This window comes from Falco punctatus (assembly GCF_963210335.1).
Source record: "Falco punctatus genome assembly, chromosome: 2".
Taxonomy (NCBI): Eukaryota; Metazoa; Chordata; class Aves; order Falconiformes; family Falconidae; genus Falco; species Falco punctatus.
The window spans coordinates 4759676-4783682 of NC_137581.1; the positions used below are offsets into that span (position 1 = coordinate 4759676).

The 24007-nt window shown below is 61.6% G+C and overlaps 4 protein-coding genes across 4 annotated transcripts; 1 reads left to right on the top strand and 3 right to left on the bottom strand.

Annotated features, from left to right (window-relative positions):
- Positions 1 to 2132: 2132 nt before the first annotated feature.
- On the bottom strand, positions 2133 to 5130 carry LOC308058678 (mid1-interacting protein 1-B-like). Its single transcript, XM_080374854.1, has 2 exons — positions 3032 to 5130; positions 2133 to 2267 (listed from the first exon to the last, which is right to left on the bottom strand). The coding sequence occupies exon 1, from the start codon at positions 3441 to 3443 to the stop codon at positions 3054 to 3056; it is 390 nt and encodes a 129-aa protein (XP_080230980.1). The 5' UTR covers positions 3444 to 5130; the 3' UTR covers positions 2133 to 2267; positions 3032 to 3053.
- Positions 5131 to 5140: 10 nt separating this feature from the next.
- On the bottom strand, positions 5141 to 8704 carry LOC308058676 (thyroid hormone-inducible hepatic protein-like). Its single transcript, XM_080374852.1, has 2 exons — positions 7958 to 8704; positions 5141 to 7670 (listed from the first exon to the last, which is right to left on the bottom strand). The coding sequence occupies exon 1, from the start codon at positions 8369 to 8371 to the stop codon at positions 7976 to 7978; it is 396 nt and encodes a 131-aa protein (XP_080230978.1). The 5' UTR covers positions 8372 to 8704; the 3' UTR covers positions 5141 to 7670; positions 7958 to 7975.
- Positions 8705 to 12900: 4196 nt separating this feature from the next.
- Positions 12901 to 16466, top strand: LOC308058677 (thyroid hormone-inducible hepatic protein-like). Its single transcript, XM_080374853.1, has 2 exons — positions 12901 to 13649; positions 13937 to 16466. Exon 1 carries the CDS (start codon positions 13236 to 13238, stop codon positions 13629 to 13631), a length of 396 nt encoding a protein of 131 aa, XP_080230979.1. The 5' UTR covers positions 12901 to 13235; the 3' UTR covers positions 13632 to 13649; positions 13937 to 16466.
- A 2946-nt stretch (positions 16467 to 19412) lies between these two features.
- On the bottom strand, positions 19413 to 23052 carry NDUFC2 (NADH:ubiquinone oxidoreductase subunit C2). The gene is made up of 3 exons (XM_080374855.1): positions 22798 to 23052; positions 20486 to 20629; positions 19413 to 19607 (listed from the first exon to the last, which is right to left on the bottom strand). Exons 1-3 carry the CDS (start codon positions 22934 to 22936, stop codon positions 19558 to 19560), a joined length of 333 nt encoding a protein of 110 aa, XP_080230981.1. The 5' UTR covers positions 22937 to 23052; the 3' UTR covers positions 19413 to 19557.
- Positions 23053 to 24007: the final 955 nt, after the last annotated feature.

The window sequence follows — 24007 nt, forward strand, 5'->3', positions numbered from 1 at the left end:
GCCAGCACCATCTTCTCCTTCATGGAGTAGGTGAAAATGTACAGAAGGAATTACTCTCCTCAGCTGCGACAGTACCTTTTTGCTTTTTTTCAGACCATCAGATAGTTTCTGCCAACCATCTGACAAAAAAAGTATGCTAAACAGAGAAGGTTTAGGGGGAGTTTTGGGTTTTGGTTGGTTGCTTTTTTTTTTTACTGCACAAGAACCACAGGTACAGAGAAGGGGCCACACAACTCTTCATGCCCTCATGGCATGAGCCAAGGGACCTGTGTGGCTGATGCACAAACTCACTGCTCAGCAGGCAGCCAGAGAGCTCCTCTCTGCTTGTGGTCAGCACACTGCAGAGAGGCTCTCGATTGTCGCAGCCAGGTTCATTAGCACTCTTCATCTATTAAAGCAGTGTAAAGGAGATTGTGTTTAGTTTCAATCTATAGCAAAACTCTGCCTTGGTATGGGATGATTGTGCTTCTCAAAGAGAATGTATTAGCCTGAGAAATCACGTGGGGCACCAGGTGTCCTCAGACCACTGCTGGGTTCCTCCTGTGCAAGGACTGTAGGACAGTCAGTGCTTCTGGAGTGTTTTTGAGACTCTGAAGAGATTTAAGCGTGATTGATTTTAAGACAGCATCTACCCTCACTGAGGATATTGGGGTGGTGTGCTTTGAAGCCACAGTGCCTTTCGTCGTTAAATTGTGTAATCATTTTCCTGTGCTATTAGAGTTTCACTAAAATAAAAGCAAGGGATGAAGTTCCTGCTTTTCTGTTTCTTTACAGTGTTGTGGAGTTTTAAAGTGCAGCAGAGCAATCGGGGTCCCACTAAAGAGGTTAATGTGATTGTGAACCCATGACTAAGGTGTGGAGCTGCCTCCAGGTGATGGGAAGAAACAGAGCAACTGTCTGCAAAATATTTTCTCACTTTAGATTGAGACTTTTAGATTTTCTCCAATTTCAGTCTGAAGGATGTTGTTTTGCTCTTGTCATATGGCAGATTCTGAGGGGACGTGCAGCAACAAATGCAACTGGAGCCTGCAGCCCAAGGTATGGTCAGAATCCTCACACCACAGATGCTCAGAGATCTCCAGTTTCTTTAGTCAAAAGTAAAAAGCTGTCAGAGGACCAGTGTTTGTTGATCAAAGCAGTGCTATTTCAACAGCTGAATGGGATTTAGAATGGCCTGAAGAGGCAAGGGGACGCCTCCCTCTAGTGCCCAGCTCTGTAGGACTTCCCTGGGGTGTTGTGTCTGGGAGGGAAGGAGTCGCCTGGAGGTGGGACCCAGCCTGTGCTGAGGGCTCCAAACCCCTGTGAAGGGCTTGCAGCCCCTGCCCACCCACCCAGCGAGGGTTTGCCCCTGCTCTCCCCACAGCTCACAGGGATCAAAGGCAAGCAAAGCCTTGCTTTCCTGCTTACCCCAGCTGAGCATCCCCACCTCCTCCTCTGCCCCTGGCTCTGGAGGATGCCATGGCCATGCAGGGAGGAGGCAGAATTGCCCCCTGGTGTTGCTGGGGTGTCAGGGATTAAGGTAGGTTGCCCACAGGGTGTGTGTGGTGGAGATGGTGCTGGGCCTGAAGGGCTGGATGAGCGTGGGCCGAGGGAAGGGATGTGCAGGTACCAGCTGGGTTGGGGAGCTGAGAAGTTGGAGATCCAGGAGAGCAGGGGATGTTGGGGAAGGGAAGGAAGGATGCTGTGGAGCAGGTTGGGACCCCAGCACTCAGCACAGGACGATGACAGGATTACACCAAGCTTTTGCAAGGTGTCAGAGCCAGAGGGCTGGGGGAACATCCATCCAAACACAAACCCAGCTTGGCACCTTGCCAGAGAAACCCAGCTAGCTTCCCTGCACTGGAGCATGTCCTTGGTAGCCAAGGTCCCCTCATCCTCATGGGCTGGGGGACAGCAGCTATACAGAAGTGACAGCTGGTAGGAAACACAGGACACATCTGCACAAGACTTTGCCTTTTATATACATTATCAGAGACCGGTTGGGTGGGTTTAGGTACATGCAGAAAGAAACATCGCTTCAAAGTTATAGATGCCTTCTACAAAGGAATAACATGAAACACTAATTTCTGCCCTGCAGAAATAGCCCTGGGACAGGGGTGGAACGAAGCAGCAAGGTTGCCAGCAGGATTGGCTGCAAGGTGAGTCAAATGGTACAGGCAGCACCCGCCGGGCAGACGGCCAAGCTCTGCACTGCTCATGAAGGATGTTCCTCAGTGGGACTTGGTGCAGGAGAAAAAGTGCCACTGGGCTGTGGACAACAGATCACCCTGTGGGAATAATGAACACAGTTTGGCCAGGACATCCTCATTCCTGGCTGAGATTGCTCCAAAACAAGGGTTAGTTTTGTAAAGTCCCTGTTAACACTCCCTGTTGTTGCTGTCATCTTTTTACACTCCATTTCACTACAAGGACCTCGGCCATAGCCCTGTCTCTGGTGGGGGCACAGGGATGTCTCCCCAAGGTGTTTCAGGGATGAAACTCCCACCAGCACAGAGAACAGGTTTGCTTTCCGGGCTAGGGCAAGATTGAAGTGTCTGAGCTCTTTGCAGGTGACATACCAAATTTAGACAGCTGGAGACCTGAAAGTACCAAATCATTCCCTAAAAATGACTGTTGTGTTTTCCATTAGAGAAAAAAGAGAAAGAGCCGGACCATCAGCTGACTGGCAGCTCCTGGAGACCAGAACTCGGGGTCCTCCAACCACCCAGCCCTTTTTGTTGCTGGGATTGTCTGTGTCTGCCCAGCAGCAGGCAGACGTTGCCTATGCTACAAGCAGAGGAGTCTTGAGGACAACATGGAGCTCACAAAGTGACCTTTGTTCAGTGGCATAGTTTGCACCAGTGGGCAATTGGGAAAGAAAAATCTAGGAGGATGTATCTGTTGAGCAATGAATTGCAGACTCATACATAACTCCTGGGATTTGGGGGTGTGACGCAAACACTGGAAAGCCACCCAGCTGATGGGGCAAGAGGGCAAAGTATGTTACCCCTCAGCCAGCTCCTCCTTGGCACTGCATCTCCCCAGCTCTTACCTCAGAGGCTGGAGGTGCAGGCTTAAGAGCTGGAGTGATCTTCACTAAGGCTGATCTCCTCCAGGATCTGGCTGTACCTCCGGGTGAGTGCTTTGGTGTTTCTGGTGAGGTCTGTCAGAACCTGCTGCAAGCCGTTGACATGATGGGAGAGGCGCTCTTCCACACTGCTGTCTGCACCCTCATCCAGGGATGTATCACTGTTGGCACTGCTCTGGCTCTGGTCGGTGACAGAGGCCAGGCCTTTCTCCACCACGGGCTTGATGGCCTTGAGGAGCTGGTAGCGCTCGTAGAGGTCCGTGTGGCCGCCCGCAGCCGGGGCCGCCCCCTCCTGCTGCGGGAAGACCCCTCGGAGCAGGCTGGGGAACATCACCTCCTGCTCCATCTTCTGGGTGGCTGAGAAGTACTGCTCCATGGCCCCGCTGGCACGGCTCCGGCAGCGCTGGCCCGGGCTCTCCTCAGGGCGCCGCCTGCTCCCCGGCCCCGACGGGGGCTTTTTATTTATGCGGGGCTGGGGCACGTCCCCCCTCGGCTGTCCCCTCCTGCCAGCCGGCCGGCCGGGATGGCCGCGGGGACGGGCTTGGCTCCAGCCCAGCTGGGGCTCGGCCGCGCCGTGTCCCTGGCTCTGTGCCACCCGCCCGGCACGGCCTCCCCGTGGCCTTCACCCGAGCTGGCAGGGGGTCCCGCCGCGGCCCCGCACCGGGAGCAGGGTGGCAAGATGTCCAGAGATGCTCCTGTCTGGTCATTTCCCATCGCCACCATTCCAGGAGCCCAGGGAGTGTGTGGATCCAGCACCTGCCCCTGGAGCGGGCACACTGCAGGCAGCACCCTGAATTGGGCAGTTTTGAGGACGGGGAAGAAGGGCGAGTGGTGGGTTTATCCAGAGAGGGGGAGCCCCCTGTGAGCCCTGCCTGGCCACCCACCTGCTTCAGGGCTGGTCTGGGGGTCTCACGCAGCCCACCCTGGGCAAGTGGCCTCGGCAACAACCCCTGCTAAAAGAGGGAGAAGAGACAGAGCAGGGGATGCTTGTCTGGGGGTGTTTGCCCAAAGCCGGTTGTGCCTGGGAGGCAGATGACCATCAGCTGGATGAAAGAGTGATCAGGGAACTACAAAAGGGACTTGAAAAGAAAGAAGGAGCCAGCCCCGAGGAAGCAGGAAAGCCGCCAGCGTGAGGAGAGCCCTTGGAGGGGCGGCGGCGGCAGGAGTCCAAGCCTGCGGGACACTGCCGAGAGCGGCTCTGCCGGCATCCCGGGCTGCAGCCAGGCCTGGCCGAGCATCCACCCGGCGGGATGCCCCGAGCAGGCTGCAGCCAGCCCCTGGGCTGACAGCACCGGGGGCAGCAGGCAGGGACGGAGCCGGAGTCGGTGCTGGAGAGGCCGGAAGGCGCCTCTGGATGGATCCCGTCCAGGCCCGGCTCAGGCAGGGTCAGCGCTGGGGCTGTGCCGGGCTGGGGTCGGGGTGTCTCCAGGGATGGACCCTCCCCCGCCTCTCTGGGCAGCCTGTCGCGGTGTTTGACCACTCCGACTGGAAGGGAAGAGAAGTCTTGTCTTACGCTCGGATGAGATTTCCCGTCCTTCGGTTTGTGCCCGTCGGCTGTTGTGCGGGTGCTGGGCACCGCTGGGAAGAGTCTGGCTCCCCCGTCTCCACACCCCCGTTAGGTCGTTGTACACACGGCTGAGCCCCCCGAGCCTTCTCTCCTCCAGGCCCAACAGTCCCAGCTCTGTCAGCCTCTGCGCGTCTGGAAGATGCTCCTGCTCCTTCATCCCCGTCATGGACCTTCCCTGGACTCTCTCCAGTGCGCCCGTGTCCCTCCCGGACCGGAGAGCCGGGCCAGGACCCGGCACCCACATGCGTCCCACCAGGGCTGAGCAGAGGGGAAGGGTCCCCTCCCCCTCCCTCCCCCCCCCCCCCCCCCCCGAGGCTGCTTACAGAAGGGTATTTTGAATTTCTTGGGTATTTAACGTTTTGGGTCACAACCGGGCTTTTTCTCTTGCCTTCCTTCTACTGGCCCGTGTGCCCGGGCCACAGCCTTTGGGTTAATTAGATGTCGCTAACCAGCTACAAATAAACCCGCCATCCCGCTGTGCCCCGCGATGCGAGCGGGAAGGCCCCAGCGCCGGGGCCCCAGGAGCCCTTCCCGGGCAGCACCGAGGCAGCACCCCCTGCCACGCCGGGGGGCCTGGGCTGCCCCGGCTGCCCTCATCCCACCAGGGACCTGCGCGGCGTTTGGCAGTGGCAAAGCCCTTTTCTGCGACCCCCCGCGCCCCTGACCAGCCGTGCCCAGGCGCGGTGGGCAGCAGCAGGCCCGTTGGGGCCGGACGCAGCCCGGGGCGGCGTGGCGCAGGGCCCTGCAGCCGGGGCAGGCAGCGGTTCCCGTGACCCGTGGGCTCGGGGCTGGCCGGCCAGGCAGCGGCTCGCAGACAGGGGCCCGGGGGTCCTGGGGGATTGCCAGTGGCCCCTAAGTCACCGGCGTGTCCCTCCCGCTGCCCCAGGTCACGGACCTTTCTGGGGACATCCCGTGTCTCTCACCAGTCACGTTGGGCAGCGGCGCTGGGCGCTTCACCCCGTGTCCTGCCGCGACGCCTCCCCAGGGCACGGCGCGAGCATCTCCCGCTGCTGCGTGCTCTGCCCAAGCCAGCAGCCATTGCTGGAGGTGACCACAGGCCTTCCTCGCTGGGACCACTGTCTTCTCCAGGGGACGCAGGTCCCATCCTTCAGCTCCAGCCGTGTAATTCACCAGAGGGACAGCACCTCCTCCGTGGCCCTCACCTCTCCGGGCACTTGTTGAACGTGGTTCCAGGGAGGCAGAGGAGCTCCAAAGGCAGGCTGGAGACCCCACGTGCATCTCCCGGCTCCATTTCTCCCCTTGCCAGGGCTGAGGGGCCACACAAAGGCAGATGTGCCTCAGAATCCTCACACTGGCTGGCAGGACTCATGTTTGCCCACGTTTTGGGGCACTTGGGGGTCGGCAGACACTTTTGTAGATGCCAGCGCTCCCTTCCCAGAAAAGCAACGAGGGCTTCAGACCCACGAGGGATGTCACCTGGAGGAGCCTGGCGGCCACGCGGACTAACAGTGGTGCAGAGCCCCCGGGAGGTGCAATGAGGTCGTCGGGTCTCTGCGGCTGCAGACTCGGCGTTTGGGCGAGCCTTGCCCTAACCTGCCATCCTCCTGGGGAGCCCGTCCCCTGGCGTGTGGCTCAGAGGGAGGAAAACGCCACCACTCCTGTGTCCCTGAGTGTCGCCGAGCTGTCCCTGGCACTGCCTGCTGTCAGATGCCCCTATATCTCTGCCTCCCCAACCCCACTAGGGCTGTTCTTGTCCTTGCTCCAACCCACTCAGCACCTTTCAGATGCTGGGCAGCCCTGAATCCGGCCCCCAGCAGCCCCTTCCCGAGCCCGTGGCCCCCCGGCCACCGGGCCTGGAGACCCTGTCACCACCGCCTGCGCTCGGGGAGGACAAGGCAAAGCCCATGCGGTCGTGACATCCAGGAGAAACGGCCTGATCAGGCGAGAGGAGATGGGAACCTCCAACGAACCCAAGCCCAGCGAGGGGTTTGGGGTCCCGGGGGCAGGCGCTTGTCAGAGGCGCCGAGCCCTGCAGCCCCGCTGCCCCTGGGGGCCGGTGCCCAGGCTCAGCCCCGCGCGGGGCAGCCCCGGGGCAGGAGCCCTGATGGGCAGGAGCAAGGCGTGGGGAGCTCTGGGGCACAGAGCAGCACCAGCAGCGGTGGCACAGCGTGGGCAGAGCGCTGCAGAGCGCCCGGAAGGTGGTGGCTGTGTTGCGCGTGGGCTGGTGTCTGTGTCCCTCCCCTCTGGGTGCACAGCAGTGGGGCTCAGTGTCCGCCTCGCTGTTGCGTGGCCGGGCCGTGCGCTGGGCGGATTCACACCCGTTTGCCCACGGAAAGCGGGGACCAGCTCGCGCTGGTGTTGCTGCCGACACAAGGAAGAGGGTTTTGAGGCTGAGGGTGGTGAGGCACAGGAAGGGGTTGCCCAGACGCGTTGCGGATGCCCCGTGGTTGGCCGGGGCCCTGAGCTACCTGACCGAGTGGAAGTTGTCCGTGCCCAGGGCGGGAGGCTGGACAAGATGGTCACCGAAGGTGCCTTCCAACCCACACCTTCCCATCACTGTCATTCTTTGTCCCTTCTAATGGCCCATCATCGCACTGGAAGGGCCCCTCCCAGCAGAGCCGCTGTCCCCTGCCTCACACTGGGGCACTCCCCGAGGGTGCCAGCCCAGGCAAAGCACCACAGCGACAATGGCTTCACAGGGCTTGTTTTATTAGCAAAGACCGGGGAAATGGCCCTCGCGGTCCAGGTACCAGCTGGAAAAGGGCTCGGCGGTCGCAGGGGCCCATCGCAGGTCGGGGCCGCTCCACAGCGCTGCCGCCTTCGTGCCGCTCTTTGAAAATAAAGAGGAGGGCACGAGCCTGCGGCTCTTCCGATGGACTCCTGGCACTGCCAGGTGCTTCTTCCTATGAGGATAAGGCACCGTCCGGCTCTCGGGTGCTCGCAGCTGCTGCCGGCGCGCGGTGCCAGCGCTGGGAGACCAGCTGCCGCCGTGCGGGGAGGGCGAGCAGGGCTGGGGAAGAGCCTGCGATGGTCAGCGATGGGGACGTCCTCTCCTTCGTGCCACCAGCACCCATCCTGCAACGGAGGCTGTCCTTAACCCCGAAGGCCATCCCCGTGAGAGACCTGGCCACCAAGCCTGGGCCCGTGTACCCCGGAGCCCCAAAGTCTCTGCATGGAGGGATGGGATGAGTCCCCGCCTTCGGCGTGCAGATGGAAATCTGCCAGCTTTTGAAAGGGCAGTCCCCATTTCAAGGCACTTCCCAGGAGCTGGCCACCCCTGCAGTCACGCAGACCCCTCTGGGGACATCAGCCACCCCCTGACCCGGCAGCGCCCGTGGGCTCCGCATCCCCCCAGCTCTTACCTGGCAGCCGTGGCAGTGTCACCAGCTGGGCTGTCCCTCGCTGGGGCTGATCTGCTCCAGGATCTGGCTGTACCTCCGGGTGAGGGCGTTGGTGTCCCTGGTGAGGTGGGTGAGGACCTGCTGCAGACCGGCCAGGTGGCGCGACAGGCGCTCCTCCAGCTGGGCGTCCATGGCGTCGTCGTCGTCTGAGGACGCGTCGGTGCCGGTGCCGGTCTGGCTCTGGTCGGTGACAGAGGCCAGGCCTTTCTCCACCACGGGCTTGATGGCCTTGAGGAGCTGGTAGCGCTCGTAGAGGTCCGTGTGGCCGCCCGCAGCCGGGGCCGCCCCCTCCTGCTGCGGGAAGACCCCTCGGAGCAGGCTGGGGAACATCACCTCCTGCTCCATCTTCTGGGTGGCTGAGAAGTACTGCTCCATGGCCCCGCTGGCACGGCTCCGGCAGCGCTGGCCCGGGCTCTCCTCAGGGCGCCGCCTGCTCCCCGGCCCCGACGGGGGCTTTTTATTTATGCGGGGCTGGGGCACGTCCCCCCTCGGCTGTCCCCTCCTGCCAGCCGGCCGGCCGGGATGGCCGCGGGGACGGGCTTGGCTCCAGCCCAGCTGGGGCTCGGCCGCGCCGTGTCCCTGGCTCTGTGCCACCCGCCCGGCACGGCCTCCCCGTGGCCTTCGCCCGAGCTGGCAGGGGGTCCCGCCGCGGCCCCGCACCGGGAGCGGGGCGACAGGCAGCCGGGTGCCGGGGCCTCTCCCCACCCAGCCCACCCCAGCCCACCCCAGCCCACCCCACTGCCGGGGCACCGGGAGCACGGGGCCAGCTCTGGCAGCGCTGGGCAGGCTGTAGGCAGCGGCACTGGGGGGCCCTCACCTCCGCCCCCCTTCTCGCTGCCACGCGCTCGGGGCGTGAACCCTCCGCGGGCGTTGAGCAACCCCTTCTGCAGACGTATGGAAAATCCCACCGGGGACGTGCTGCAATGTGGGTCCCGCGGGGGGGGTCTGGGGACAGAGGAGCGCACCGACCCCCAGCCATGGGGGTCCCCGCAGACAGCCCTCTCCGCCGGGCTGTCCCCCGGCCGGGCAGGGACAGGCACGGGGGCGCAGACCTGATGCCGTGGTGTGAACTTCCCACAGCTGCGGCACAGAGTCCTTGCTGCCTGCAGGGGAGCGGGGATGGGGCCACCCCCCCGCTGCCCCCGTCCTGGGCCAGAGGCCACGGCTGGGGCAATGGCCAGCACTGCCTGGCCCCGCGTGTCCCCGCGGCGTGTGGCAATCAGGGAAGATTGTTCTATTTAGGGAAAGGCGGCAGGGTCCCTCATCCCTTTTGCAACCCTCCACGGTGGCAGCTCTCCCACTGCCCCCACGTCTCACCAATGTGCTCTCACTGCCGCCTGCCCTCTCCCTGCTAGACCTGTCCCCACCACCCTCTTGGCCCTTCCCGATTGTCCCCAGAGTCAATGCTTGTCCTGACGTGGGGGCAAGTGCTGTACAGATGTTTGTTGGTGCTGCTGGCCATGTGCAGGAGCTAGTTTAGGGGATTTGTCACATCAGGGCCCCTGGACCATTGCAGAGCTTCTCAGAGGTGCAGGGATATCACAGGGCTCTTGGGACACAGGAGCACAGGAGATGCCCTGTCCCTCTGCTCTCCCATTTTGGCGTCAGCACCACCCTTCCAATCTGATTGTTTTGCTGAGGGTAGCAGGTTGTGGGGCAACTGGGGTTCAGCAGCCCCAGGTTGCTCCCCAGCTCCCTATCCTTGGGAATGAACATCTACAGCAGGGGTCCTCAAACTATGGCCCATGGGTCAGATACAGCCCCCCAGGGTCCTCAATCTGTCCCCCGGTATTTACAGAACCCCCCCACCCCCCCTCACGGGGGGTTGGGGCGGGAAACCAAGCAGCCGCAGATGACTGCCTGCCACTTCACCCGTGCGCCAGCCCCCTGGTTAAAAAGTTTGAGGACCCCTGATCTACAAGAAGGGTGGCCATCTATAAGGAGGACAGGAAGGAAAATCCATGGAGCTACAGACCTGTCAGCCTGACCTCGGTGCCGGGGAAGGTTGTGGAGCAGATCATCCTGAGCGCCATCACAGGGCACGTGCAGGACAGCCAGGGGATCAGGCCCAGCCAGCGTGGGGTTATGCAAGGCAGGTCCTGCTTGGCTAACTTGGTCTCCTCGGACAACCAATGACCCCTTTAGTGGGTGAGGGAAGGGCTGTGGATGGTGCCTACCCGGACCTTAGCAAAGCCCTTGACACCGTTTCCCAGAGCATCTCCTGGAGGAACTGGTGCTCAGGGCTGGGACGGGTGTGCTCTGCGCTGGGTAACAAGCTGGCTGGGTGGCCGGGCCCAGAGCGTGGTGGGGAATGGAGTCACATCCCGCTGGCGCCGGGCACAGGTGGTGTGCCCAGGGACCAGCGCTGGGGCCAGTCCTGTTTGATGTCTTCACCAGTGACCTGGACGAGGGGCTGGAGCGCACCCGCAGTCGGTTTGCAGAGGACACGAGCTGGGGGCAGTGTGACCTGCTGGGGGGCAGGGGGCTCTGCAGGGGGTCTGGGCAGGCCGGGCCGAGGGGCCGAGGCCAGTTGTATGAGGCCCAACGGGGCTGAGTGCCGGGCCCTGCCCGTGGGTCACACCAGCCCCCCACAGCGCTGCGGGCTGGGGGCAGGGGGCTGGGAACTGCCCGGCGGGGAAGGGCCTGGGGGGGCTGGTCGGCAGCCGGCTGGGCATGAGCCCCCCGTGTGCCCAGGTGGCCACGGCGGCCAGCAGCGCCCTGGCCGGTGTCAGCAGCAGCGTGGCCAGCAGGGCCAGGCAGTGCCCGTCCCCCTGTGCTGGGCCCTGGTGCGGCCGCCCCTCGAGCCCTGGGCTCAGCGTTGGGCCCCTCACCCCCAGACAGACCCGGAGGGGCTGGAGCGTGTCCAGAGCCGGGCAGGGGCTGGGGAAGGGGCTGCGGCACAGCTCGGGGGGGGGCAGGGGGAGCTGGGGGGGCTCAGCCCGGAGTAAAGGGGGCTCAGGGGGGACCTTCTCGCTCTCTACAGCTGCCTGGAAGGAGGCTGCAGCGAGGGGGGATCTCTCTCTTCCCCCAGATAACAAGTGATGGGACAAGAGGAAGTGGCCTCAAGCTGTGCTGGGGGAGGTTTGAGCTGGATATTAGGAAAAATTTCTTCACTAAAAGGGCTGTCCAGCACTGGCACAGGCTGCCCAGGGAAGCAGTAGAGTCGCCACCCCTGGGGGTATTTAAAAGACATGTAAATGTGGTGCTGAGGGACATGGTTTAGTGGTGGACTTGGCAGTGCTGGGTTGATGGTTGGACTTGATCTTGAACGTCTTTTCCAACCTAAATGATTCTATGAGTCTATGAACCATTCCCAAACCCTCCCCATGCCTCTGGGGATCCCCTCAGCCAAAAATGGGCCCCCCACATCCCACTGGGAGAGGCTTTAAGGAGCTGCCACCGTTGGCTGTGATGGCAGAAGCAGCAGGAGAGGGGCGGGGGCTGGAGCCCACACAGCCACCTGCAGCACAGCCGGGGCCAGGCTGAGCTGAAATGGAGCACCCAGCCCTGGGCTGGGGGCCAGGGGAGGCTGCTCAGGGCCATCAGGGCCTCCGGGAGGTGCAATGAGATCCTCAGGTCTCTGCTGCCACAGCCTCTGTGTTCGGGCAAGCCTCCCACTGACCTGCTGCCCCTCCAGGGACCCCTTTCCCAGCCACAACTTGGAGGGTGCAAAATGCCACCACACGTGTCCCCAAGCATCCCTGTGTCATCTTTGGCACCTCCTGCAGTCGGATCCCCCTGTGGCACCACCTAGACCCTGCAGGACCGAGGTGCCACAGCCCCAGGGTGCTGAGCCCAGACCTGCCCCCGGATGTCTCTATCCCAGCTGCCCCAGAGAGAGGTGCGTCAGAGATGTCTCCGTGGGCAGAGGATCTGGCTGGGGAGGGACCTCAGCCCCTGCGGAGTTGTGGCACCAAGCCCCCTCCCAGATGCTGGCTGAGGTGACTCCTGCCCACATATCCCCAAGGTGAAGGACATCTCCCAACAGAGGTTGACAACTGTCACTAGTGGCTGCAGACTGTCCCCCCCATAAACCCCATGATGAAGCTCCAGCCACGTGGTAGATGCAAATCCCTGTGCTCATATGGGGGATGTTATGATGTCCCTGCATGTCTAGGAAGCTCCGTGGTGGCCCAGACACTCAAAAAACCAGGGCCAAGTAGCGCCTGCATATCTAAGTGCAGCACTTGCCCCCACGTCAGGACAAGCATTGACTCTGGGGACAATCGGGAAGGGCCAAGAGGGTGGTGGGGACAGGTCTAGCAGGGAGAGGGCAGGCGGCAGTGAGAGCACATTGGTGAGACGTGGGGGCAGTGGGAGAGCTGCCACCGTGGAGGGTTGCAAAAGGGATGAGGGACCCTGCCGCCTTTCCCTAAATAGAACAATCTTCCCTGATTGCCACACGCCGCGGGGACACGCGGGGCCAGGCAGTGCTGGCCATTGCCCCAGCCGTGGCCTCTGGCCCAGGACGGGGGCAGCGGGGGGGTGGCCCCATCCCCGCTCCCCTGCAGGCAGCAAGGACTCTGTGCCGCAGCTGTGGGAAGTTCACACCACGGCATCAGGTCTGCGCCCCCGTGCCTGTCCCTGCCCGGCCGGGGGACAGCCCGGCGGAGAGGGCTGTCTGCGGGGACCCCCATGGCTGGGGGTCGGTGCGCTCCTCTGTCCCCAGACCCCCCCCGCGGGACCCACATTGCAGCACGTCCCCGGTGGGATTTTCCATACGTCTGCAGAAGGGGTTGCTCAACGCCCGCGGAGGGTTCACGCCCCGAGCGCGTGGCAGCGAGAAGGGGGGCGGAGGTGAGGGCCCCCCAGTGCCGCTGCCTACAGCCTGCCCAGCGCTGCCAGAGCTGGCCCCGTGCTCCCGGTGCCCCGGCAGTGGGGTGGGCTGGGGTGGGCTGGGGTGGGCTGGGTGGGGAGAGGCCCCGGCACCCGGCTGCCTGTCGCCCCGCTCCCGGTGCGGGGCCGCGGCGGGACCCCCTGCCAGCTCGGGCGAAGGCCACGGGGAGGCCGTGCCGGGCGGGTGGCACAGAGCCAGGGACACGGCGCGGCCGAGCCCCAGCTGGGCTGGAGCCAAGCCCGTCCCCGCGGCCATCCCGGCCGGCCGGCTGGCAGGAGGGGACAGCCGAGGGGGGACGTGCCCCAGCCCCGCATAAATAAAAAGCCCCCGTCGGGGCCGGGGAGCAGGCGGCGCCCTGAGGAGAGCCCGGGCCAGCGCTGCCGGAGCCGTGCCAGCGGGGCCATGGAGCAGTACTTCTCAGCCACCCAGAAGATGGAGCAGGAGGTGATGTTCCCCAGCCTGCTCCGAGGGGTCTTCCCGCAGCAGGAGGGGGCGGCCCCGGCTGCGGGCGGCCACACGGACCTCTACGAGCGCTACCAGCTCCTCAAGGCCATCAAGCCCGTGGTGGAGAAAGGCCTGGCCTCTGTCACCGACCAGAGCCAGACCGGCACCGGCACCGACGCGTCCTCAGACGACGACGACGCCATGGACGCCCAGCTGGAGGAGCGCCTGTCGCGCCACCTGGCCGGTCTGCAGCAGGTCCTCACCCACCTCACCAGGGACACCAACGCCCTCACCCGGAGGTACAGCCAGATCCTGGAGCAGATCAGCCCCAGCGAGGGACAGCCCAGCTGGTGACACTGCCACGGCTGCCAGGTAAGAGCTGGGGGGATGCGGAGCCCACGGGCGCTGCCGGGTCAGGGGGTGGCTGATGTCCCCAGAGGGGTCTGCGTGACTGCAGGGGTGGCCAGCTCCTGGGAAGTGCCTTGAAATGGGGACTGCCCTTTCAAAAGCTGGCAGATTTCCATCTGCACGCCGAAGGCGGGGACTCATCCCATCCCTCCATGCAGAGACTTTGGGGCTCCGGGGTACACGGGCCCAGGCTTGGTGGCCAGGTCTCTCACGGGGATGGCCTTCGGGGTTAAGGACAGCCTCCGTTGCAGGATGGGTGCTGGTGGCACGAAGGAGAGGACGTCCCCATCGCTGACCATCGCAGGCTCTTCCCCAGCCCTGCTCGCCCTCCCCGCACGGCGGCAGCTGGTCTCCCAGCGCTGGCACCGCGCGCCGGCAGCAGCTGCGAGCACCCGAGAGCCGGACGGTGCCTTATCCTCATAGGAAGAAGCACCTGGCAGTGCCAGGAGTCCATCGGAAGAGCCGCAGGCTCGTGCCCTCCTCTTTATTTTCAAAGAGCGGCACGAAGGCGGCAGCGCTGTGGAGCGGCCCCGACCTGCGATGGGCCCCTGCGACCGCCGAGCCCTTTTCCAGCTGGTACCTGGACCGCGAGGGCCATTTCCCCGGTCTTTGCTAATAAAACAAGCCCTGTGAAGCCATTGTCGCTGTGGTGCTTTGCCTGGGCTGGCACCCTCGGGGAGTGCCCCAGTGTGAGGCAGGGGACAGCGGCTCTGCTGGGAGGGGCCCTTCCAGTGCGATGATGGGCCATTAGAAGGGACAAAGAATGACAGTGATGGGAAGGTGTGGGTTGGAAGGCACCTTCGGTGACCATCTTGTCCAGCCTCCCGCCCTGGGCACGGACAACTTCCACTCGGTCAGGTAGCTCAGGGCCCCGGCCAACCACGGGGCATCCGCAACGCGTCTGGGCAACCCCTTCCTGTGCCTCACCACCCTCAGCCTCAAAACCCTCTTCCTTGTGTCGGCAGCAACACCAGCGCGAGCTGGTCCCCGCTTTCCGTGGGCAAACGGGTGTGAATCCGCCCAGCGCACGGCCCGGCCACGCAACAGCGAGGCGGACACTGAGCCCCACTGCTGTGCACCCAGAGGGGAGGGACACAGACACCAGCCCACGCGCAACACAGCCACCACCTTCCGGGCGCTCTGCAGCGCTCTGCCCACGCTGTGCCACCGCTGCTGGTGCTGCTCTGTGCCCCAGAGCTCCCCACGCCTTGCTCCTGCCCATCAGGGCTCCTGCCCCGGGGCTGCCCCGCGCGGGGCTGAGCCTGGGCACCGGCCCCCAGGGGCAGCGGGGCTGCAGGGCTCGGCGCCTCTGACAAGCGCCTGCCCCCGGGACCCCAAACCCCTCGCTGGGCTTGGGTTCGTTGGAGGTTCCCATCTCCTCTCGCCTGATCAGGCCGTTTCTCCTGGATGTCACGACCGCATGGGCTTTGCCTTGTCCTCCCCGAGCGCAGGCGGTGGTGACAGGGTCTCCAGGCCCGGTGGCCGGGGGGCCACGGGCTCGGGAAGGGGCTGCTGGGGGCCGGATTCAGGGCTGCCCAGCATCTGAAAGGTGCTGAGTGGGTTGGAGCAAGGACAAGAACAGCCCTAGTGGGGTTGGGGAGGCAGAGATATAGGGGCATCTGACAGCAGGCAGTGCCAGGGACAGCTCGGCGACACTCAGGGACACAGGAGTGGTGGCGTTTTCCTCCCTCTGAGCCACACGCCAGGGGACGGGCTCCCCAGGAGGATGGCAGGTTAGGGCAAGGCTCGCCCAAACGCCGAGTCTGCAGCCGCAGAGACCCGACGACCTCATTGCACCTCCCGGGGGCTCTGCACCACTGTTAGTCCGCGTGGCCGCCAGGCTCCTCCAGGTGACATCCCTCGTGGGTCTGAAGCCCTCGTTGCTTTTCTGGGAAGGGAGCGCTGGCATCTACAAAAGTGTCTGCCGACCCCCAAGTGCCCCAAAACGTGGGCAAACATGAGTCCTGCCAGCCAGTGTGAGGATTCTGAGGCACATCTGCCTTTGTGTGGCCCCTCAGCCCTGGCAAGGGGAGAAATGGAGCCGGGAGATGCACGTGGGGTCTCCAGCCTGCCTTTGGAGCTCCTCTGCCTCCCTGGAACCACGTTCAACAAGTGCCCGGAGAGGTGAGGGCCACGGAGGAGGTGCTGTCCCTCTGGTGAATTACACGGCTGGAGCTGAAGGATGGGACCTGCGTCCCCTGGAGAAGACAGTGGTCCCAGCGAGGAAGGCCTGTGGTCACCTCCAGCAATGGCTGCTGGCTTGGGCAGAGCACGCAGCAGCGGGAGATGCTCGCGCCGTGCCCTGGGGAGGCGTCGCGGCAGGACACGGGGTGAAGCGCCCAGCGCCGCTGCCCAACGTGACTGGTGAGAGACACGGGATGTCCCCAGAAAGGTCCGTGACCTGGGGCAGCGGGAGGGACACGCCGGTGACTTAGGGGCCACTGGCAATCCCCCAGGACCCCCGGGCCCCTGTCTGCGAGCCGCTGCCTGGCCGGCCAGCCCCGAGCCCACGGGTCACGGGAACCGCTGCCTGCCCCGGCTGCAGGGCCCTGCGCCACGCCGCCCCGGGCTGCGTCCGGCCCCAACGGGCCTGCTGCTGCCCACCGCGCCTGGGCACGGCTGGTCAGGGGCGCGGGGGGTCGCAGAAAAGGGCTTTGCCACTGCCAAACGCCGCGCAGGTCCCTGGTGGGATGAGGGCAGCCGGGGCAGCCCAGGCCCCCCGGCGTGGCAGGGGGTGCTGCCTCGGTGCTGCCCGGGAAGGGCTCCTGGGGCCCCGGCGCTGGGGCCTTCCCGCTCGCATCGCGGGGCACAGCGGGATGGCGGGTTTATTTGTAGCTGGTTAGCGACATCTAATTAACCCAAAGGCTGTGGCCCGGGCACACGGGCCAGTAGAAGGAAGGCAAGAGAAAAAGCCCGGTTGTGACCCAAAACGTTAAATACCCAAGAAATTCAAAATACCCTTCTGTAAGCAGCCTCGGGGGGGGGGGGGGGGGGGGAGGGAGGGGGAGGGGACCCTTCCCCTCTGCTCAGCCCTGGTGGGACGCATGTGGGTGCCGGGTCCTGGCCCGGCTCTCCGGTCCGGGAGGGACACGGGCGCACTGGAGAGAGTCCAGGGAAGGTCCATGACGGGGATGAAGGAGCAGGAGCATCTTCCAGACGCGCAGAGGCTGACAGAGCTGGGACTGTTGGGCCTGGAGGAGAGAAGGCTCGGGGGGCTCAGCCGTGTGTACAACGACCTAACGGGGGTGTGGAGACGGGGGAGCCAGACTCTTCCCAGCGGTGCCCAGCACCCGCACAACAGCCGACGGGCACAAACCGAAGGACGGGAAATCTCATCCGAGCGTAAGACAAGACTTCTCTTCCCTTCCAGTCGGAGTGGTCAAACACCGCGACAGGCTGCCCAGAGAGGCGGGGGAGGGTCCATCCCTGGAGACACCCCGACCCCAGCCCGGCACAGCCCCAGCGCTGACCCTGCCTGAGCCGGGCCTGGACGGGATCCATCCAGAGGCGCCTTCCGGCCTCTCCAGCACCGACTCCGGCTCCGTCCCTGCCTGCTGCCCCCGGTGCTGTCAGCCCAGGGGCTGGCTGCAGCCTGCTCGGGGCATCCCGCCGGGTGGATGCTCGGCCAGGCCTGGCTGCAGCCCGGGATGCCGGCAGAGCCGCTCTCGGCAGTGTCCCGCAGGCTTGGACTCCTGCCGCCGCCGCCCCTCCAAGGGCTCTCCTCACGCTGGCGGCTTTCCTGCTTCCTCGGGGCTGGCTCCTTCTTTCTTTTCAAGTCCCTTTTGTAGTTCCCTGATCACTCTTTCATCCAGCTGATGGTCATCTGCCTCCCAGGCACAACCGGCCTTGGGCAAACACCCCCAGACAAGCATCCCCTGCTCCGTCTCTTCTCCCTCTTTTAGCAGGGGTTGTTGCCGAGGCCACTTGCCCAGGGTGGGCTGCGTGAGACCCCCAGACCAGCCCTGAAGCAGGTGGGTGGCCAGGCAGGGCTCACAGGGGGCTCCCCCTCTCTGGATAAACCCACCACTCGCCCTTCTTCCCCGTCCTCAAAACTGCCCAATTCAGTTCACTGCAGTGTGGAGATCTGCAACCATGAACCCCAAGTGTCTCTTCGGCTCTCAGGTGACGGTGCTTGTCTTCCAGCTGGCTCCCAGCTCTCTGTGGTGCCCAGTGCACCATGGCTGTGGCCACAGCAGAGCTCTCCAGGACACCCAGCGCTGCTCACAACGGAGGGCCAGAGATCCCTGGGCCATGGTGACCCCCATGTCCACCTGCTGTCAGCCCAGCCCATGTCACACTGTGGGTCCCTCCGCCCAGGGCTCCATGGGTCTACCCAGGTGGCTGGCTGTATCCCATTGGTGTTGCCAGCAGCACAAGACACGGAGGTGTCCCGAGGCGCTGCCTGCAGCTGGCAGGGATAGCTAAAACCCAGCAGGACCGGGACCTTGGCAACCAGCCACACGTCTGAGCAGAGGTGTAGTTCCCTGGGCACTATTTCACCCAGCTGATGGTCATCTTCCTCTTTCACAAAACCACCTTGGGGCAGTGACATCTTCCACTTGATCAGGGTCATCAAAGCCCATCCAACCTGGCTTTAAGCACTTCAAGGGACCCACAACTTCTCTGGGCAACCTGTGCCAGCACCCTACCAGCCTCGCTGTAAAGGATTTCTTCCCTACGTCGACAGCACTGGCATCAAAAGCAGATCTCTGTTTTCTGGGCAGAAGGTGTGGGTCTGCTGAACGTGGGGCCCAGGCATGTGGCACATTCAGAAGGACGCTCCTCCCTGTCCCCCCAGCAGAGAGGAGGGCCCAGGAGGGACAGGCACAGAGTGAGGTGAGGCAGTGGCTGCAGTGGTGGCTGCAAACAGAGCTCCACTGGCACCATCACCTTTACCAGCGGATCCAAGGAGCTCTGAAGTGCTGTGGAAGCCGCACCCAGGAGCGGAATCAGACCCTGATGATGAGGCAGTGTGAGGGACCCAACTGTACCCTACCTCGGCACAGCTCCAGGCGGTGAGCAGGGGTGAGGCAATGACACCCCAAGCACAGTGAGAGGCATCCCTGGGGCTCGAGACAATGTTCTGAGGTGCTGCACAGCATGGAAAGTACATGCAGGGAATGTGGCAGTGCAGGAAGAAGCCGGGGCAGGTGCTGAAAACCAGCACAGGAAATTAGTAATTAGCTAAAACATTCACACCTGGAGTGGCCCCTCAGCTGGATGCATCTGGACTTCCAGAGGCGCCAGGTACCCTGTAGTGAAATTCAGAAGAGCTGCAGACCGTCAGTGTCTGGAACATGTTTGGGTTCAGTGTGCAGATTCAGGAGCCAACAATCAAGTAGAGAAAGTAGAAAGGTTGGATCCTGATCACCAGCAAGGAAAAAGTGACATCCAAATGCAAAATATAGAGGCAATTCATTAGGGAGAACATGTATTTTCGCTAGCAGGACAGAATTAATTTCACAGCGAGACTCTGGCTACATCTCCAGGGGCTCGTCCAGAGCATGCTCAAGCATTAGGAGACATGCCAATGAGAAATGAGAAGAAGGAACTTCCACAGATAACTTTGAGTTTTATAAAACATATGCTGCATGAGCAGCCTTCCATTTTCACAATTAAAATAACTGCAAAAGGACTGAATCCAAGTTATTATGCTATTACAAGTATCAGTCACTTATATATTGATACAACATAATGGAACAGAAAAGCAAATAATTAAACACTAAGTATTTAATCACAGGTTTTATTACATGAAAGCGAGTACTGGTTCATTTTCCAAGCGCCATGGACGGTTAAGCAGCTACAGCCAGCTTACCGAAGTGCTCGGTACAGAGTCAGTTCATCTTGTGATGTGCCGCTGCTGGAGAAATCCTCAGCGAACTGGGTGGAAATCCTCCAAAAGCTCTCCTATTCTCTTCTTTTCTGCAAGAGGCAAGGGGTGGAAGTGGATAAACCTAATCAGTGTTTCAGATTAGTATTAAAATCTTCAGAATCAAAGTCTTAAGGTTAACAAGCCACCAAAAACCTGATTTTTGCTACTAGCAGTGAACTACTAGCTTGCTGCATGAACTAAATACGTAACTTCTTTTCCACAGGGCTCTCCACAGCTCCCTGTGAAGAGATCTCAGTATTAATGCTTTTTTATTTCTACATACTCCTTTGGACACGGCACAATGCAGATCACAATCTGAGATCCAGAGCCACCTAACTGTATGGTATTAGAAAATAGACAATTTTCACCAAAATTTGCCATTGCATTGCTGGGCTCAGTGACTACTTCAGTGAGACGCTGCAGAAGAGCTTCACCAAGGCTCTAAGCCAACAGCAGTTCAGGTGTCCTGCCATTCCTATTTCTTCTGCTCTGCTTATTTTCTGAATGTTCATCACACTATTCTGAATTGACAAGCACTGCAATTTTACAAGAATAAAGACTGAAATGTGATTTTCACAAGAAACCTGTGATTTCTAATTTTCATTATTTCTTCTTCAGTGGCACGTGTCTAGTCTATTCTTATTTTATTTTGGCTCTGCCATTTTTGTATTAAAATAAGCTTTCAGGAGGAAGAGGTGGTCATCAAGGCAGCTGATCGGCTCAATAAAAGTATCTATTTTCGTATCACAAAATCTTTAATACTGTGGCAATTTAGACTGTGAACAAGCAAGAAAGAGCAGTTAGTATGACTTGCTGGAAAAGGAAGATTTTGCAAGCAACCCAGCAACACTTTTACATACATTAGCACTTATTAAACCAGTATGTTATGGCAGGCTGAGGTCTTTCTGAAAATACTAACTTATTATACCTGCTGCCTTAAAGTCTTCCGGGTGCTGCCTCACGTACTCGAACAGCTCTCTGTCCAGTTTGGCATGTAGGTACTCTGTACGTTTAATAAGGTAATAGCCAACAAACCATCCCACAGTACTGAACAGGATCTGGCGGTGGACACCTGCAGCAGGAGGAGAAATGTCCCCCTGTCGCAGTGGGCCCCCCGCTTTCCCAAACTCCCCCCCAACACTTTGGCCCCACATGCCCCAGTGGGCTCCTCTCTCCCCGCTTTGCCCCTGCAGACAGGCCCCCTAGGCCCCTACAGCACCTGCGGGCCTCCCACGGCCCCTGCCAGCCCCCCGGCGAGCCCCCCCCTTTCTGCAGGGCTCCTTCCTGCCCCCGCCATCCCTCCAGGAGTCCCCTCAAGTCCCCCTCCACCCTCATACAACGCCCCTTTCCCAGCCCCCTCCATTTACCTCCAGTCCCCCCCCCCAACTGACTCCTCACCTCAGGGCCCCCTCTCCTTCACTCCCACCCCCACACCCCTCAGAGACACCTGAAACCCCACAGAGCATCCCATCCCCCCAAAAACACACACAGCCCCTCACCTCAGGGCTCTCTCCTCTTCCCCTTGCCCCTGTATTCCTCAAATTTGTTACCCCAAATCCCAGGTTCCCCCTTCCCCAGCCCCACACAACCCCTCTATGTCCCCAGCCTCTCACCTCAGGTCCTCCTCCCCTTCCAGCCTCCCCTCAGTCACCCCAAATCCCACGCACGCCCTCACCTCAAGCTCCCCTTCCCACCCCTCCAACCCCTCACCTCAGGGCTCCTTTGTCCCACTCCTACATCCCTCAGTCACCCCAAATCCCACATACACCCTCACCAGCCCCACACAGGCCCTCTACCCCTCCAGCCCATCAGAGCACCCTCCCCTTCCCCCTGCTGCTATATCCCTCAGAGTCACCCCAAACCCCACGTACCCTCCTCCCGCAGCCCCCCCCAGTCCACCCCCAGCCCCTCACCTCAGGGCATCCTCCCCTCCCCCCTGCCCCTACATCCCTCAGTCACCCCAAATCCCACATAACCCCCTCCCCAGCCCCGCACAACCCCTCTACTGCCCCAGCCCCTCGCTTCGAGTCCTCCTCCCCTTCCTGCCGCCCCTCAGTCACCCCAGAGCCCACATACCCTCTCCTGCAGCCCCCTCAACCCCCTCTGCCTCCAGAGCCCCTCACCTCAGGGCCCCCTCCCCTTCCTGTCTCCCCTCAGTCACCCTAAATCCCACATACCCCCTCACCAGCCCCACAGGCCCTCTACCTCAACTCAGGGTCCCCTCCCCCGCCCCTATATCCCTCAGTCACCCCAAAACCCACATACCCCCCTCCCGCAGCCTCCCTACCCCCCCCTTCCCATATATCCCTCAGTCACCCCAAATCCAACGCACCCCGTCTTGCAGCCCCTGCAATCCCCTCTACCCTCCCCGGCTCTCACCTCAGCCCCCCCCCTTCCCCCTATATCTCTCAGTCACCCCAAATCCCACATACCCCCCTCCCCACGTAACCCTTCTAACCCGCCAACCCCTCACCTCAGCCCACCCCCTTTCCCTATATCCTTCAGTCATCCCAAATCCCACGTACCCCCTCCCCTCACCCTCCCCAGCCCATCACCTCAGGGCCCAATCCCCCTCCCCTTCCCCCCACCCCTACATCCCTCAGAGTCACCCCAAATCCCACATACCCTCCTCCCACAGCCCTATCAGTCCCCTCTATGCCCCCCATCACTCACCTCAAGGCCCCTTTCCCCTATATTCCTCAGAGTCACTCCAAAGCCCACATACGGCCCTCCCCAGCCCCACAGAGCCCCTCTACCCCCCCCAGCCCCTCACCTCAGCCCCCCCTTTCCCCTATATCCCTCAGAATCACCCCAAATCCCACATACGGCCCCCCCAGCCCCTCACTTCAGCCCCCCCCTTTCCCCTATATCCCTCAGAATCACCCCAAATCCCACATACGGCCCTCCCCAGCCCCACAGAGCCCCTCTACCCCCCCCAGCCCCTCACCTCAGCCCCCCCCTTTCCTCTATATCCCTCAGAATCACCCCAAATCCCACATATGGCCCTCCCCAGCCCCACAGAGCCCATCTACCCCCCCAGCCCCTCACTTCAGACCCCCTTTCCTCTATATCCCTCAGTATCACCCCAAATCCCACATACCGCCCACCCCAGCCCCACAGAGCCCCTCTAACACCACCAGCCCCTCACCTCAGCCCCCCCCCTTTCCCCTACATCCCTCAGAATCACCCCAAATCCCACGTACCCCCTCCCCACTCCTTCCCCCCCCAGCCCCGCCGCACCGGCTCGGATGACGGGGCGCTGGTTGAAGCTGTTGTCCAGCAGCGCAGCCACCCAGCCGGTCAGGCCCAGCCACACCGAGCCCTTATTGACGAGGGGGGGCGGCGGCAGGGACCGCGCCTCGTCGGGCAGGAACAGCATGGCGGCGGCGCGGCCGAAGGTGACCGGGGGCGGTGCGGCAGCGCGATCCCTCCGCCGCGCCCGCCCGCCGCGCACTCGCGTTCCGCCGCCCTGCCCCCCCGGCCGTTACCGGACCAGAGCCAACGCAAACCCCCCCACCCCCCCACCCCGGAACGGGCGGGTTTAGCGGGGATCGGGGGGTTCCCGCAGTCCTGAGGCCTCTGGGCGAAGCGGGCTGTGCAGTGTCAGGGATGCCAGTCTATAATTAACTCAGGGGGTTAATTAAAGCCTACAAGCAAACCCAATTCATTGGCAGAGCTCTTCCTGCTAACGTATTAAAGAACAAGACCTACTGTGACCTTATTTTTTTCTTTTTTAATTCATATAAAATCACATTAAACCAGCCACAACAGTACCAGGGTTGCCATAACCATTAAAAAAAACCAAACAACAAAAAAAACCCACAACAAACCAAACCAACCCCAAACCTTCATTTGGACATGTCGCTTCTTCCCTAAAAACTTGTAATTTAGCTTTTTGCAGCGCAGGAGGAGGTCGGGCTGTCACCGCTCCATAGCTGGAGATGCTGAATGAGTCCTTGGAGGAGTTCTGGCTTGGCTTGCCAAGGCGCTGCTGGAGAAGGGCAGGGGTTTTGGGGGGATATTGCCGTTTCCCTACGCAGGATGGCACCTACAGACACATCAACGTGAGTGCTGCAGGTGCCTTACCCCTGCATAGAGCTTTGAGGCTTAGAGCAGAGGCGGAATACATGGTGGCAGCAGGACTGAGGCACTGCTGGCAGTCACAGCAGCTAAAGAAAGAGTGGCAAAGTAGTTAAGGAATAATAATAATTAAAAAAAGCAGGAACTTATACATATAACGAAAACCGCAGTGAAAATCTGCAAATGAGCTCACTAGCTGTGAAAAATTCACATGTACAAGCTATTTGGTTACACACGTGGCCACAGTGACTATTCTATTTTCCACCCACAGCTCTAACAAGAGCCATGCTCTTATTTTAACATCCAACCTATTCAAAGAACACAAACTGCGTCACTATCCTATGGGCTACCCCCTCTGAAAGGGGGTCAT

Excerpts from the sequence above, each read along its gene's own strand:
- LOC308058678 (XM_080374854.1), bottom strand. The coding sequence starts at position 3,443 with ATGGAGCAGTACTTCTCAGCCACCCAGAAGATGGAGCAGGAGGTGATG.
- LOC308058676 (XM_080374852.1), bottom strand. The coding sequence starts at position 8,371 with ATGGAGCAGTACTTCTCAGCCACCCAGAAGATGGAGCAGGAGGTGATG.
- LOC308058677 (XM_080374853.1), top strand. The coding sequence starts at position 13,236 with ATGGAGCAGTACTTCTCAGCCACCCAGAAGATGGAGCAGGAGGTGATG.
- NDUFC2 (XM_080374855.1), bottom strand. The coding sequence starts at position 22,936 with ATGCTGTTCCTGCCCGACGAGGCGCGGTCCCTGCCGCCGCCCCCCCTC. Across the intron at positions 20,630-22,797 it reads GCGCCCCGTCATCCGAGCCG|GTGTCCACCGCCAGATCCTG; the intron begins GTGCGGCGGGGC and ends CTCCTGCTGCAG. Across the intron at positions 19,608-20,485 it reads GGAAGACTTTAAGGCAGCAG|AAAAGAAGAGAATAGGAGAG; the intron begins GTATAATAAGTT and ends TGCCTCTTGCAG.